The 15,451-nt window shown below is 38.4% G+C and overlaps 1 protein-coding gene across 1 annotated transcript in view; it reads left to right on the forward strand.

Moving 5' to 3' along the window:
• The first annotated feature begins 260 nt into the window (after positions 1–260).
• RBM25 (RNA binding motif protein 25) overlaps positions 261–15,451 on the forward strand; it is a 53,914-nt gene continuing 38,723 nt past the window's right edge. The window contains exons 1-3 of the mRNA XM_029237242.1: positions 261–445; positions 7,844–7,964; positions 13,771–13,820. Of these exons, the coding sequence (XP_029093075.1) occupies positions 7,859–7,964; positions 13,771–13,820 (156 nt within the window). The 5' untranslated portion in view covers positions 261–445; positions 7,844–7,858. The remainder of the gene's footprint in view (positions 446–7,843; positions 7,965–13,770; positions 13,821–15,451) is intronic.

Below are 15,451 nucleotides of genomic sequence, written 5' to 3' on the forward strand. Positions count from 1 at the left end.
GAAACCCTCTTACAGCCCTCGCCCAGTGTCCGGCCAGCACCTTGACCTCAAGATGGCGTCGCGTAATCATAAGATTCAATCAGCTCCAATCAAAAATGGCAGGGTGGGTCGTAACATACAGCCCGAGCCCTTCTAGCCCTCATTAGGCGCTCCTCTCTATGGTTATTTGCCGTGGCGTGGTGATTCAGAGCCAAGAGTGACGATTACCTACCTACGCTCTTCTCTATGGTCCTCCTCTCCACGCCCCCAGCCGCAGTGCACGCCGGGCAATAGGAAGACCTCCAGAAGCTCCCCGCGCAGCGCGGATGTGTTTGCGGCCTGTGAGAGTAGGCGCTTCGGCACTAGTCTCTCGGTTAGCGGCGCGCAGAAATCTCGAGCTGGTGGAGACCCCTCATCACTTGGAGCCCGGAAGGCCGCGAAGGCAATACAATTTCTTCAGCGGCGGGTGAGTTCGCTCCTCTGAACGCGTGTGGAAACCGGGAGACAGGATACTTCGGCTGGGGGAGGAGGGAAAGCCGGGGATCCTGCCGAAGGGCTGGGGTGGGATGGGGATAAGGGTGGGGTGGGGGTGGGGTGGGGGAGGGGATGGGCACGGGCACGAGGCTTGGGTTTCTCTACTTCTTTTAGGCCTCGAAAACGAGTGGGCCCAGTAGGAGCCCGTGGAGGCCGGACCTACTGCCAGAGCCTTCCTCCTTGCATTGTCGTCCACTTTCCCTTTCCTTTCCACGGCTCGCCACAGTGAGGCCTCGGCCCATTCTGGGCTCCACGTTTGCCACAGAACGCTCGGTCGGCCCCTGGGGAGCCCTTCCCTGAGGCCCCTTTCTAACCTGAGCCTGCGGAAGCCCTGCGGTAAATATTCCGGGCCTAGGATACAATTGCCCCAGGCTCTGCCTAGAAGCCGGCTAGCACCCACCCTTTTTTTTAGCGGGGGGCTGGCCACCAGCTGTTTTCTGTCCCTTCTTCGGTCGTCTAAAGCCCGCCACCGAGTGAACTGCCCTCCCTCCCCCCGCCCCCGACTTGAATTTAGCTACTGCCCACCTTTTCTACCACCCTTCTGGTTGGTTTGCTTGTCTAAGATTGTGGTGGGTGGTGTGGCCTTGCCCCCTTCCTCCCCTGGAGGTTAAAGTAAACTGTATCTTCATTGATTCTAGGGTAGGACCCAGCCCCACGTTAAAATATGTTGCTTCGTTCTCATGCTTCTTTGGTCTTCAATACTACTTTTAAAACACGTTTTTTGAAATAGCTCTAGGAGTATGAAGATTATTTTGAAGTTATGTAATATGGTTGTATATTGCCATGGAAAAGCCATTTTGATACTGGGCAGAGTGGAGCCGACCAAAAAGAGGGAGGAGATTGGACTTCTCTTGCCCCAAACTGCTATAGTGTGAAGTACTGTGAATTGGGTAGTTGGCAGTAGTGTATAAACAGTTCTTATATAGTTTTAGGAGCTTTAATTTTTAAAAGGTTATTTCCAAAAGTGTTCAGAGGCCTAGAAAGGCATTCAGTGGTCATCAGTTCCTCACGATTCAAGTAGATGCTATGCTATTCTCATTTAATTTTTCTTAAAGCCTTGGTTTTCTTCACTTGTAAAATGAGGATTATTAATTGTATTCACCTCATAGGTTATTGGAATTGGGAATTAATTGAAAAAAAAAAGTAAAATCCTTAATGCAATACCCAAGTAACATAGTGTTTAGTCCACATTAACTGATAGTGTTTGTTGTTTAAGAATTTTCAGTGAAGTATCAATACAAGACCCTAACCCTGACTCTAACATTTCTTCCAGTGTACTCTGAATAGACTTCTGTAAATAAAGTCAGAGTTAATCATTGGTATGTCATTACTAGAAAGAGGCATTGTGATAAGCGGAAAACAGCCTTTGGATTGGTAATTTCAGGATAGTGGGGACTGTGGAGTCCTTACCCATTTATTGTGTTCCTTTGGACAAGTTAGCTTCTTCATCTGTAAAAGAAGAATAATATATTTACACTAGGTAATTTGGTAGGTTAAATGAGATAACGTTGAAAGCTTTTGTAAACAAAAGTAAATTAATATCTTACCTGTTATTTTTATTAAATAATTCATCTTCTTGGGGTTACCAATTTCCTTTTTCTGTTTTGGCCACAGGCAAGTTAGCTATATACCTTTTTCATTTACACATGATTTAGAGAAAAATCATACTGACTTTTATACTATAGAAGCAAAAGTAATCATTGAATCTTTTAACATCTTATAAAAACATTCTGTTTATTTTTTTAATCTCTTGATAATTTTTTTCTCATTCTACCACTGCTGTTCATGGGAATTTTGATTGATTCCTCAAAGTTTTTGAATAGCTTTCTTCCTAACTTTTTTGAATTTTGAAACTCCAGAAAATAAAAACATATTTCCACTAACCAGAATTGATACTGCTTTTTTAATTTTGACATAATTTCAGACTTCAAAGAATTCTCAAATATCTTTCATCCAGATTCCCCAGATGTTAACATTTCACCAATTTGCTTTATCCTCCTCTCCTTTTTATCTCCATAGTTTTCTTCTGAAATCTTTTGCTAGTAAGTTGCAGATGTGGTGTCCCTCTTAACCCCTGAATACTTAAGTGTGTATTTTTTACAGACAGTTACATTCTCTTAATTAACAATAGTACAGTGATCAAAAATCAGTAAATTAATATTGGTACAGTATAATCTACCAGTCTTAACTGGGTTTTGCCTGAAGTCGTATTGCTACCTTTTATTAAGGTATAATTAACATATAAAATGCACTCATTGTAAATGTACAATTTAGTGTTTTTCAGTAAATGTGCAGAGTTGTGCAACAGTTACCCTCAAAGGATCCCTCTTTTTTGTTTGCAAGTCACTCCCTATTCCCACCTCTAGACTACCACTAATCTCTCTCTATAGTTAGGCTTGCTTTGCTTAGGCTGGGGCAGTTATGTCAGTCCATTGTACCTTGAAGGCTATAAGCAGAGCAGGAAACAGTGCCTGCTACACTAATCATTCATATTTAATGTAGAGTTACTGGACTGGCTGTATAACTACACATAATAACTTAAAATTTGCTCTTTCAGAACTAGTAAAAATAATGCTTAGAAAAGAACCTGGCAAATAATTGGAGCTGGATGTTTTATTGAATAAATGATTAAGTTGTATATGTGTGTTTGCTGAGGAGAATCTGTTGGTTCAGTTGCTTCTTGGCACACAGTGTCCTGATGGGGTTAGCCTGTAAATCTGACCCTGGTGAAATACTTTGTGTCTATCGGGATAAATCTGTAATGGAGGAATGCATATAAGCAGTAATAGTATTCTCATGAGTGCAGAAAAAGAGTGGTTTAAGAGATTAAAGAGAAAAAAGTGAAAAAGAAAAGCAGAATGCATGCATATGTTGAGGGGTAGAGGTAAAGCTTCTTTAGAAGTTTGTTTTCTTTTTTGGAAGGACCGTATTTATTGAGATAAAATTTACATACAGTAAAAGGCACCCGTTTTAATGTCAGTGAATTTTGACGAATACATAAACCTGTATGACCACTGTCACAGTCGAGATAGGGAACACTTCCAACATAGGGGCTTGTTTTTGTTACTTTGGGCCATAAAGTTTCATACTTAGCAGGTGAAAATGCTTTGAACCTTCTAAAAGTGAAACACTACTGTTCAAGTATTCTTTAAATGCTATTTAAGTCACTTCAGTGCTAATAAAATAACCTCTGCATCTCTCTCAAACCCCACACACAATCCCTCAGCAATTGACCACATTCAAAGTATATACAGAAACCAATAAATAACTTGTTACCAGTTCACTGCTACCACCTGTTCTAGGCCATCTCTTCTGTCTGGATTATTGCAATAGTCTCTTGCTTCTCTACCCTTGTTCTCCTCCAGTCTTATCTTCACATAGTGGCCAGTGACAGTGTTAAAATATAAGTCAAGTCAAAACCCTTTCAAATGCTTTCCATCTCATTCTGAGTAAAACCCAGTACTTTTACAGCGGCTTACAAAGCGTTAAACTCTTTGAACCCCTTTCCCATCTCCAGCTTGCCGCCAGTACTGTGCTCCAACCGTTGGCCTTGTTACTTCTCCTGCAAACACTGCATTCCCACCTCAGGCTCTTTGTATTTGCTGTTTCCTTTGCTGGGAAGGCTGTTGCCCCCCAGAATAGAGTTTCCTGCCTCAGTCTCTTGCAAGTCTTTCTTCAGATGTTACCTTCTTGGTGAGACCTGACCACCATGTTTAAAATGAAGCACTCCCTTAGCTCTCTTCCCTGGTTCATTCTACAAAGTACCTACCAACTTTGACTATCTGTATAATTTATTGTCAGTATTACAATTTATCAACTATAGGCAAAAATGATAAGCTTCGTTTATTATCATTCATTTTCACATACATCAAAGTATACCAAACTTTATGTTGAAGTAAGTGGTTGATACCCATTTTAGGATTTTTTTTGGCTGTGTTGGGTCTTCGTTGCTGCGCGTGGGCTTTCTCTAGTTGCAGCGAGCGGGGCCTACTCTTCGTTGCAGAGCACAGGCTCTAGGCACGTGGGCTTCAGTAGTTGTGGTGCACGGGCTTAGTTGCTCTGTGGCATGTGGGATCTTCCCAGACCAGGGCTCAAACCCATGCATTGGCAGGCAGATTCTTAACCACTGTGCCAGCAGGGAAGTCCCTAGGATGTTTAAAGTGAATATTAATATTTATCAGAGATCATCAGAAATGTTTGTTTTCTGAATTTCCATAGGAGGGGCTGTTATCTTATTAAGATTACCTTCACCTTCGAAGTTTAGCCTACAAATAAGCAAGTTTTGAACAGTTCCAAATAAAAGGGAAATACTTCGTAGAAAAATTGGAGTGAATGAAATGAGTATATTAGCATAAACTGAAACGTAATCTGGTTAACTCTTAATGAATGATACGTTTGAAAACCATGAAAAATAGTTTAAACACCAAGAACTTAGAGGGTTTCTTTTTAAAAGTAGTATTCGTATTTAGTACTTGGGAAAAAGTGATTCTAAAGATGAATTCATGGCCCAATCTTTGTAACCATTGTGAGGCTAGGTACTGAGTCATTGCTAGAATAGTACCTGGCACATGGTAGCTTCTTAATAAATTTATTTAAAGAGGTTCTCAGAGTTTATTTGTTTACTGATTCATTCACTGATTATTTATTTAACAGGTATTAATACCAACTGCCCTCCTAAGGAAGTGCTGAGATAGAGTATTAAAATGATAATATAAAAGCTTCTGAAAGTAGGACTGTAGCCCTCGATGTTTTAAAAGGATATACACTCCTGTCCCCTTCCATGTGGAATATTTGTTTTTGTTTTGGGCAAAAAAGTATTTTAAAAAAGATTATTAAAAAATTCAACACGTTTACTATCTTAAATTAGTTACATTTTTCTTTTTAACTTAAGTTGATACCTACTTAATATTTAAGGCATTTCCAGTACCTTATTTGTTGGTATATGACGACATTCTAGGAATTTATTTTACTTGTAAAGCTTCCTAAATATTTTAAGTGTACTGTGCTTTCGAAATTGAAGTTTAGATTTTACAGAATATTGTATATCCTAACTTATTAAGTGAAAAGAATACTGAGGAAGAAAAGCTGTGAGGATGAAGGACATGCTTTTTAAAGAAATGTCTAATAATGTCTAATGCAAGTTGAAACAGTGTTTTTTACCTGTCACACTGGAGATTTACTACAGTGATGGTGAGGATATGAGGAAAGGGCGTACCCATGTACTGTTGGTGGGAAAATTAATTTGTACACTAGATTTGGAGGTAAAGAGTAGATACATACAGTACTGATCTGTATTATAGAGTTACTTGCACAGGTGCTTAGAGTTATATGTCCAAAAGTCCAAGAATGTTTAATATGATTTGTAAGAGGTAAAATGTGGAGAATCATCAATGTTCGTTAGTTACAGCTATATAGTAATAGTTTACTGCATTATAAAGAATGGAATAGAACTTTATGAACTGACATGAAGAGATGTTAATAATGATGAGGGAGAAATGCACATAACAATATAGTATGATTATATTGTTTGCAGAAAAACATAAGTGATTATATATTAGCTTGTGTCTAGAAAGATATTTTAGAAGAATACAACGAATTATACCAAACTGTTGGAATCAGGGGCGAGGAAGTAGAAGACATGCACATTTTATCCTCTCTCTTCTAAAGGGTGAGTAAAACAATATATAAAACATAGAAAAGGGCTTCCCTGGTGGTGCAGTGGTTGAGAGTCCGCCTGCCGATGCAGGGGACACGGGTTCATGCCCTGGTCCGGGAGGATCCCACATGCCGCGGAGCGGCTGGGCCCGTGAGCCGTGGCCACTGAGCCTGCGCGTCCGGAGCCTGTGCTCCGCAACGGGAGAGGCCACGACAGTGAGAGGCCCACGTACATCTAAAAAAAAAAAAAAAATAGAAAAGAAAATAATAGAGAAAAACATTTTTTAAAAGCTTCTGAAACTCTAGACTCCTTCAGTTACAGAGTGTAGGTGGGGGAGTTTTTCCTAGTGTCCAACAGAAAATCTATTAATCAAATCACCACTTTTAGCTGCATCACTGATAGGAGATCAACCCACTTATTTTGGCTGCTTGTTAAAATTGGTGCATGGAATCCTATTAGGACATTCTAACATCATTTTTCTACTTTTTTCCAGTAGTTCTGGACACTTGAGTATGTTGACAAAAATATAAAATTTGGGGGGAGGAAAAGTCTTAAGTACTTCTATTTTATTTATTTTTTACTCTGTTGGGTCTTCATTGCTGCTCGTGGGCTTTCTCTAGTTACGGCGAGCGGGGGCTACTCTTCATTCCGGTGCGTGGGCTTCTCATTGCAGTGGCTTCTCTTGCTGCAGAGCATGGGCTCCAGGCACACGGGCTTCAGTAGTTGTGGCGCGCAGCTAAGTAGTTGTGGCGCACAGGCTTAGCTGCTCCGCGGCATGTGGGATCTTCCCGGACCAGGGCTCGAACACGTGTCCCCTGCATTGGCAGGCGGATTCTTAAATACTGTGCCACCAGGGAAGCCCAGTACTTCTATTCATTTATCTAAAAGACAAAAGTTTCTTATTAAGGAATGATATCACAAACCAAATCAGACAGTTCATTGTGTTCTTGTATTTTTAAAAATCAAATACCAGCGTCTGATTCTTGAGTTTCAGTCATTCATTCATTGAATATCATTCAAGAATGGTTAAGAGGTTTGCTTTTAAGCTTAAGAAAAATTACCACTTTTTTCTCATTGTCACAAGTTGTATGTGAATGGTTTATATTTGAACCATTATATTTGAATGGTTACTATGTGACCTGATATATGGAGGTCGTCCCCCCTCCCCCCTCAGGTTTGTAGAAAGTCACTGAGACATTCATTTGTCCTGGAAGAACTGGCCAACACTGAATCAACAAATACTGTGTAACTTTGTAAATTTAGTTTTCAGGGTGCTGATGTGTATAAAAAATTAATGCATCAGAACACTTAAAAACTGTTAGATATCTTCCTGGATTCTGAGTTTGATTTAAAAAGATTCATTGATGTTTGGTATTTAATTTTTGGATATTAACTGAACCTCAAAATTTTTTTCTTCCTTTATATGTATTCCCATATGACTGTAGGAGTCTATCCTGAACTTAGATCGTGTACATTTTGGGAACTTATTTTAGAAAAGATCTAAGTTTAAAAAATTCTCAATGGACAGACAGAGAAAAGAGGGTCTTTGCCAGCTCCTTTGGGTAAGAAAACTTGAGAATTTTGCAGATACTCTAAAAATGAAGGCCAACAAACCAAGCATATCAAATTGTAAAGTTTTCAAATAACATGATTTGTCATGATTTCTTTCTTTAGACCGCTGTGGTAAGAATGTCATTCCCTCCTCATTTGAATCGCCCTCCCATGGGAATCCCAGCACTCCCACCAGGGATCCCACCCCCACAGTTTCCTGGCTTTCCACCACCTGTACCTCCAGGTAAGTTTGTGGATACGGTTGTTGTTTTTGAAGTGTAGTTGATTTACAGTGTTGTGTTAGTTTCTGGTGCACAGCAAAGTGATTCAGTTATTTATATATATAAACACACACACTGTTTTAGATTCTTTTCCATTATACTTTATTGCAAGATATTGAATATAGTTCCCTGTGATATACAGTAAATCCTTGTTTTTTATCTATTTAATATGTAGTAGTTCATATTTGCTAGTCCTAAACTCCTAATTTCTCTCTCTCCCCGTCCTCCTTTGGTAACCATGTTTGTTTTCTGTGTCTGTGTGTCTGTTTTGTAAATACGTTCATTTGTATCATATTTTTAGATTCTACATGTAAGTGATGTCACATGATATTTGTCTTTCTCTGTCTGACTTCATTTAGTATGATAATCTCTAGGTCCATCCATGTTGCTACAGATGGCATTATTTCATTCTTTTTTATGGCTGAGTAATATTCCATTGTAAATATATACCACACCTTATTTATCCATTCATCTGTCGATGGACATTTAGATTGCTTCCATGTCTTGGCTATTGTAAATAGTGCTGCTGTGAACACTGGGGTGCACGTATGTTTTGAATTAGAGTTTTCTCCAGATATATGCCCAAGAGTGGGATTGTAGGATCATATGGCAGCTCTATTTTTAGTTATTTAGGAACCTCCATACCGTTGCTGTAGTGGCTGCACCATTTTACATTCCCACCAATGATTCTGTGGGGTTTTTTTAACCCATCCTTGTGTCATTGCAATATTAACTTTAGGAAGATGATACATATGTGACTGTTGGTAGAAGAGCTGTTAGCATTCTGGAAATGTGATGTCTCATTTTCCTATGGTGATAGTTTTCATTTCTGGCTGAGTATCAGACTCATCTGGGAAATTAAAAAGTCTTTATTTAAAAATATAGATAATACATTTACTTTTAAATACTATACATTTTAAATAGTACAGTATTTTTAAACACTATACGTTTTAAAAACTATACGTTCAAAAATCAATCAAAAGGGTATACAGTGGAAAATTTTTCTCACATTCCCATATAACTTGTTACCGTCCCCTTACTGAAAGGGGGAACAAAGCAGGGTTATTAGTTTCTTCTTTATCCTTTCAGATATTTTTATTTTTCTATCCATTTGTTTTGTTTTATTCTTTTAACACCGATATACAGTAACATCCTATGTATTCTATTCTGCCTTGTTTTTTTTTTATACTTGACAATAAATCTTTTTTTAAATTTATTTATCTTTGGCTGCATTGGGTCTTCGCTGCTGAGCACGGGCATTCTCTAGTTGCGGCGAGCGGGGGCTATTTGTTGTGGTGCGCGGGCTTCTCTCATTGCGGTGGCTTCTCTTATTGCAGAGCACGGGCTTTAGGCGCGCAGGCTTCAGTAGTTGTGGCTCATGGGCCCTAGGCACGCAGGCTTCAATAGTTGTGGCTCGCGGGCTCTAGAGTGCAGGCTTAGTAGTTGTGGCGCATGGGCTTGGTTGCTCCCCAGCATTTGGGATCTTCCCGGACCAGGGCTCGAACCCATGTCCCCTGCATTGGCAGGCGGATTCTTAACCACTGCGCCGCCAGGGAAATCCTTGACAATAAATCTTGGAGAGCTCTCCAAATAACTGTTTAAAAGCTTCTTCTCTCCAATGTTTTATGAGGTTTAAAAAAAATAAAAAATTTTTTAAGGCGCCACCACAAGCCACTGAATCAAATCCTCAGAAATTGGGGCTCAGGAGTCTCTTTTCACCAAGTTCACAGGTGATTCATAGGTATCCATTTAAGCACAGTTAAGAGAACCCACATTTGAGAACCATTATCTTGAGGTTTGTAATTAACATTGGTTTAGGAGAAAGAGTTTTCCTCTGGTTTATGAGTGGTAGTTCACATATTTTTATATTTTGATGGGGTTGAAAGCATTTCATGCAGAATCAGTTTCCCAGTTTCCCTTCTGAAAGGTAGTATCTAAGAGTCCTCCTTAATCTGCATGTTAGAAGTATTTTCTTTTAACATAGAATCTATGTAATTCAGGCTGAAATGAACAAATGATCTTGTAAACCATCCAGAAGTATTTCTTTTTGAGGAAAGGTCTACTTCAGTGACCTGGCTTTAACTATTGGATTATGTGTTTGAAGTTAACAGTGTTTACTAAAGAGCTTGACTGTTGCAGAATCAAAAGTACGTTGCAGTTGGCTCATATGATGGGTTGTTAATTCATAACATGTACATTATAGAGGCTCAGCTTTGGGGGCCTCCTACCCCTAGGTCAAGTACACAGCAGTGTTGAAGTAAGTGAAAAGTCACAAGATAAAAATGGCAATTTTTCTGGGGTATCATTTAAAACTTCAGGAATTTGAGGGTAAATCATAATTTAAAAAAATCAGAACAGGGCCTCCCTGGTGGCACAGTGGTTAAGAGTCCACCTGCCAATGCAGGAGACACGGGTTCAAGCCCTGGTCTGGGAAGATCCCACATGCCACAGAGCAGCTAAGCCCGTGCGCCACAACTACTGAGCCTGTGCTCTAGAGCCCACGAGCCACAACTACTGAGCCCGTGTGCCACAACTACTGAAGCCCGTGCGCCTAGAGCCCACGCTCCCAACAAGAGAAGCCACCACAATGAGAAGCCTGCGTGCCGCAACTAGAGAAAGCCCGTGCGCAGCAACGAAACGCAGCCAAAATTTAAAAAAAAAAAAATCAGAAGAACTACTTATGCATATATACTGTGGAGTAGAATGCAGTACTTGTACAAGTTTTTAAGACATTTATGCTTGTAGCTGGCTCTTTTAAGTTGGTCTTTTAGATAATCATGGATGTGTATTTGTTACCCCTTGCTGCCAGGGACCTAGTGTGAACGTTTGAGTACTATCAGTTTATTATTCCATGTAACAATTACTGAATTTTAGTCAGTAACTTAACAGCTCTGTAATGGACTGTAAAGGAATTTCTCCTGAAAAGGGCGATTAAGAAAATAATGTTAATAGAAAACCGAAAAAAGTTACTTGTCAACCATCAAACCAATTGATTACTTGAGAAGGATAGTGCCCTGAGCCATTTTCATTTGCGCATCAATATTTGAGGGCGTCCCCATATTATTTTTCATTAATTTATAGTCTCATAATATGATCTATTTTTTGATAGTCTTTATTAATAACCATGATACTTTTAGCAAAGTTTGTGTTATTAGAGTTATAGGGAAGAGTAGTTTACTTTCTATTTCTGAAGAAATTTTAAGGCATTGGAGATAAAACTTGTTCAGAATCAGGAACGGTGACAATGAAAAAAATCAGTTCCTTACCAGTATATTGGTTTTATAGGAAAGATTTTAAATTCCTTTGAATTTTTTAAAAACACATACTAAATGTAACTTGTTTTCTGATGAACACTATACCAAATTATAAATGGAAGTGGAAGATAAATGGGCTATGTTTCTCTTAAGGCTAATCCTAGTATATCTTTTAAGATGGGTCAGCAGACCTTAAAACCAGATTTTCAGTATTTCTTCTTGTCTGTTTGGTCAGTGCCATACTAATGTGGGCATTTGTTCACAGAGTATTAACGCTATTAAACAATTCTGATTCCATTTGTGATAGCATACAGTATCATTTCTGTTTAGGGAAGCATACTTGAATGATAAATCAGACTTTAGTTACAGCTAACTCATTCATACCTGCATCCTGTGTGCAGCATCAATACTTGAAAAAATAAAGAAGTATGCTAAACTAGTATAATAATTCAAGACCACAATACCCATATTCATGTATAATTTTCTTGTGTTGCCTATTAGTGCAATTAATTGAACTCTGAGATAACGTATGTGGCGATCACATTATATATTAAATTAGAAAATAAATAAGAAAAAAACCATAATTTTTCCTTTAAAAGTATTGCATGCTATAGATTAAAGGAAGTTTCCCCCCCATAGTTCCTGAGCATTCCCTTCCCCAAAGGGGGGGAAGTCTTTCTTATCAGTTTCTGGTGTGTAGCTCTCCAGAGATGTAAAGTATATCCCACTGTGTTTGCTTATGTTTATTCTACCCTACTTTTTTTTTCAGACCTCAGCTGGTATATACACTGTTTACACTTTGTGCATTTTGCCTTTTTTTTTTTTTTTTTACCGTAGCATTCATAGATCTGTAATGAGCAGCAATACATTTTTGTAAATTCTGCATTTCATGAAATTAGTAAGTTGAGGTGGGAACCATACCATTAAACCTTTTAGTAACTATTAAAAAGGAAAAAAAAATTTTTTTTCAAAATGTCCTTTTCTTAAGGTTTTCTTAAATAGAAAGTTTACCTGTGGAAGAGGTGCTGCACAGATTACAGTTGGTAAATGGAGTATTTGCTTTTGTTTTGCAAAGTTGAAAGTGAAAAATTTAGAGTTGATGGTAGTTTTGAGTATCCACCTATTTAAGTGCTCCACATAAATGATCTCAGTAGGCACTCTGAGGAAATAATTACCTCATTTGAATTGAGGAAACTGAAGCTGAGGTTAAAGAGCTTTCCCAAGTTTGCATAGCTAAAAGTGATAGAACCAAGAATTGAACCCAGGGCTTACCCTGGTGGCGCAGTGGTTGAGAGTCTGCCTGCCGATGCAGGGGACACGGGTTCGTGCCCCAGTCCGGGAAGATCCCACATGCCGTGGAGTGGCTGGGCCCTGAGCCATGGCTGCTGAGCCTGTGTGTCCGGAGCCTGTGCTCCGCCATGGGAGAGGTCACAGCGGTGAGAGGCCCGTGTACCGCAAAAGGAAAAAAAAAAAAAAAAAAAAACCCAAATTAGATTCTGCAGTCTTTTTTTTTTTTCTATTTTGTACAGTCTTCTGTAGGCTTATTGATAAGTATCTAGATTTTCATCTTCTAAAAATTTTGTTTAAAACTGAGGTTATTTTAAATAGGTTATATTGGAAAATAAATGGATAGTTGTTAAGAGTTTATTACCAGTCTTAGATGGACAGTTATCTTAAGTTGATGCTAAATTTGAACTGAAAAGTGATTTCAGAACTTCTTGAGATACTTCTAGAAGCATTTTAAAATTTGTGTTTTAGTAGACAGATCTTTTACTGATTTTACCCTCATTGCAACCTTTTTCTTAGTTCTCAAATGGTAAGATTTCGTCATTAGTTATGTACACAAGGACTGTCAGTGTAGCAGCTATTGATTAGTAAACAATTTAGTTGAAAACAAAATTGCAGATTCCAGTAAGATGTCACTAGTGATAGCCCATTGATAGCTGTCTAAAACCCTTAGGGCAGTAGATGCTTGTCTTAGAGATTTTCTCTTTGACAGTGACTGAGATTACTAATCTTATTTTTTTTTCCATGATTTTTGCTTATATTAAATAACCAGGAATAACAAGATTCTTCCTAGGTTTCCAGATTAATTTCTTATTTGATGCTTTTGTTTTTTAACTTTCAAAGAATTTATTTTTACCTTTAAAGGAGTCATTAATACCATTGTTCACCTGTAAGCAAATCTGTATGAAAGTTACTGGTTTTGAGGATGTACTGAACTAGATGAACATGAATTGATAACTATCCACAGTTTTACTCCTTAAGGCAAAAGCAGGCTGTGGTAGTCTTTTTGCTTTTAGAGAGTCTTTTTGCTTGTAAGTTTATTTAGACCAACCTGATAACTATGTTGCTTTTGAAAAATATCCATTAATTTCTCATTTTCATTAATCCTACATTTCCCCTTAAAAGAACTGTGAGTTGGAAGTACTTATTTGTATGGCATGTAGTTGATATACAATATATAATTGTATATATAATTATATTCTTAAGATTCATTATGCTTTTTTCTTAGGGACTCCAATGATTCCTGTACCAATGAGCATTATGGCTCCTGCTCCAACTGTAAGTATAACTTTAAGGAGGAATTAGGAGTGCCACTGCTTTTAAATTTGAACAACTTTATAAGCCCAGATAAATTATTTTAAATATTTAAAAGAATAATAGGAAGGGAATAAGAGCATCCATGTATATCATACTACTTATTTAAATAAGTATTGTTTTCACTCTATGCATATAAGCACTTGCCCCTAAAATATGCTCCCTAAATAGTTTAGTGATCGCCCTCTTATTCTCTAGACTCTTCATATACTGTTATTTCAGATTTAGACATTGACTCTTTCATCATGCCCTCGTGTCTTGATCCTGGGAAATAGGAGAAGTGATCTGACATGTCTGATTTCTTAAAAGAAAAAAAAAGGAGGAATGATCTAGCAGAAATCTAAATTTTGAAATGAAAGTTGAATATATTTCTACTCTTTCCTCCCACCTACCTAATTTTTAGCTTCTTCCAAGTTATTTTTTCTCTGTCCTCTAGTATGGTATCTTCAAGCTTTGTAAAGTTTTATTGAAGCCTTTCCTCTGCTGAAGTGTTTCATTATTCAGTCTTATGTCTTGAACTTTAATTCTCTACATTCATAAAAGCTCTGTACACTCTAGGCATCTTAGGTAAGAATGCTAGTATACTGTAACATGTGAATAAATAATAACCCTCTTAAAACATTTATTTAACTAAAAATTTTCTTTGAGTTAATTGGTAAAATACCGGTCTTAATTTATAATTCATTGTGAGGGAGAGTAGGTCTCATTACTTTCAACTGTTTTTCTACCTGTGGGTTTTGAAAAAGGCGGGGAGTATTTATATTAAAAGGGTGATGAGGGCTTCCCTGGTGGTGCAGTGGTTGAGAGTCCGCCTGCCGATGCAGGGGACACGGGTTCGTGCCCCGGTCCGGGAGGATCCCACATGCCGCAGAGCGGCTGCGACCGTGAGCCATGGCCGCTGGGCCTGCGCGTCTGGAGCCTGGGCTCCGCAATGGGAGAGGCCACAACAGTGAGAGGCCCACGTACCGCAAAAAAAAAAAAAAAGGGTGATGAGATGGGAACTACATGAACAAATAGGAATCTGCTGTGAGGCAGACCAAGGGGGAATCCAGCTTTTCTTGCATTGGACATTCATTGGGAAACATTTATTGGGAAACCTCCACATGACAGGTACTCTTACCCTCTTGCATTTTAGCCTAGGAAAAGGCAGCTCTCCCAGTTCACCACTTCAGTGCCTACTGTGGATGTTTTGCTCAATTCAATTTCAAATACAAAGATGAATAAGACTATTTCTTTCCTCTGGGAAGTTGAATGTTATGAAGGGAAAATAAGATAGAAACACAAGTAACTGAGAAAAGGTAAACTTTAAGTGTGGGGAGAGTGCTATGGGAGTATTTGAATATTCTACAAGAAAATTAGCAGGAATAATTGCAATTTCCTTTTATATGAATGCAGAGATTTACGATGTCTTAAACATTTAAGAATTGTCTTAAACATAAGAAAATTTCTTTCCAAGTTTTCTTTTTTTTGTTTTTTATAAATTTATTTATTCATTTATTTCTGCCTGCGTTGGGTTTTCATCACTGCGCGCGCGCTTTCTCTAATTTTAGTGAGCAGGGGTTACTCTTCGTTGCGGTGCGCAGGCTTCTCATTGC

Source organism: Monodon monoceros, unplaced genomic scaffold, assembly GCF_005190385.1.
Source record: "Monodon monoceros isolate NGI ecotype Baffin Bay Population unplaced genomic scaffold, NGI_Narwhal_1 Super_Scaffold_21, whole genome shotgun sequence".
NCBI lineage: Eukaryota > Metazoa > Chordata > Mammalia > Artiodactyla > Monodontidae > Monodon > Monodon monoceros.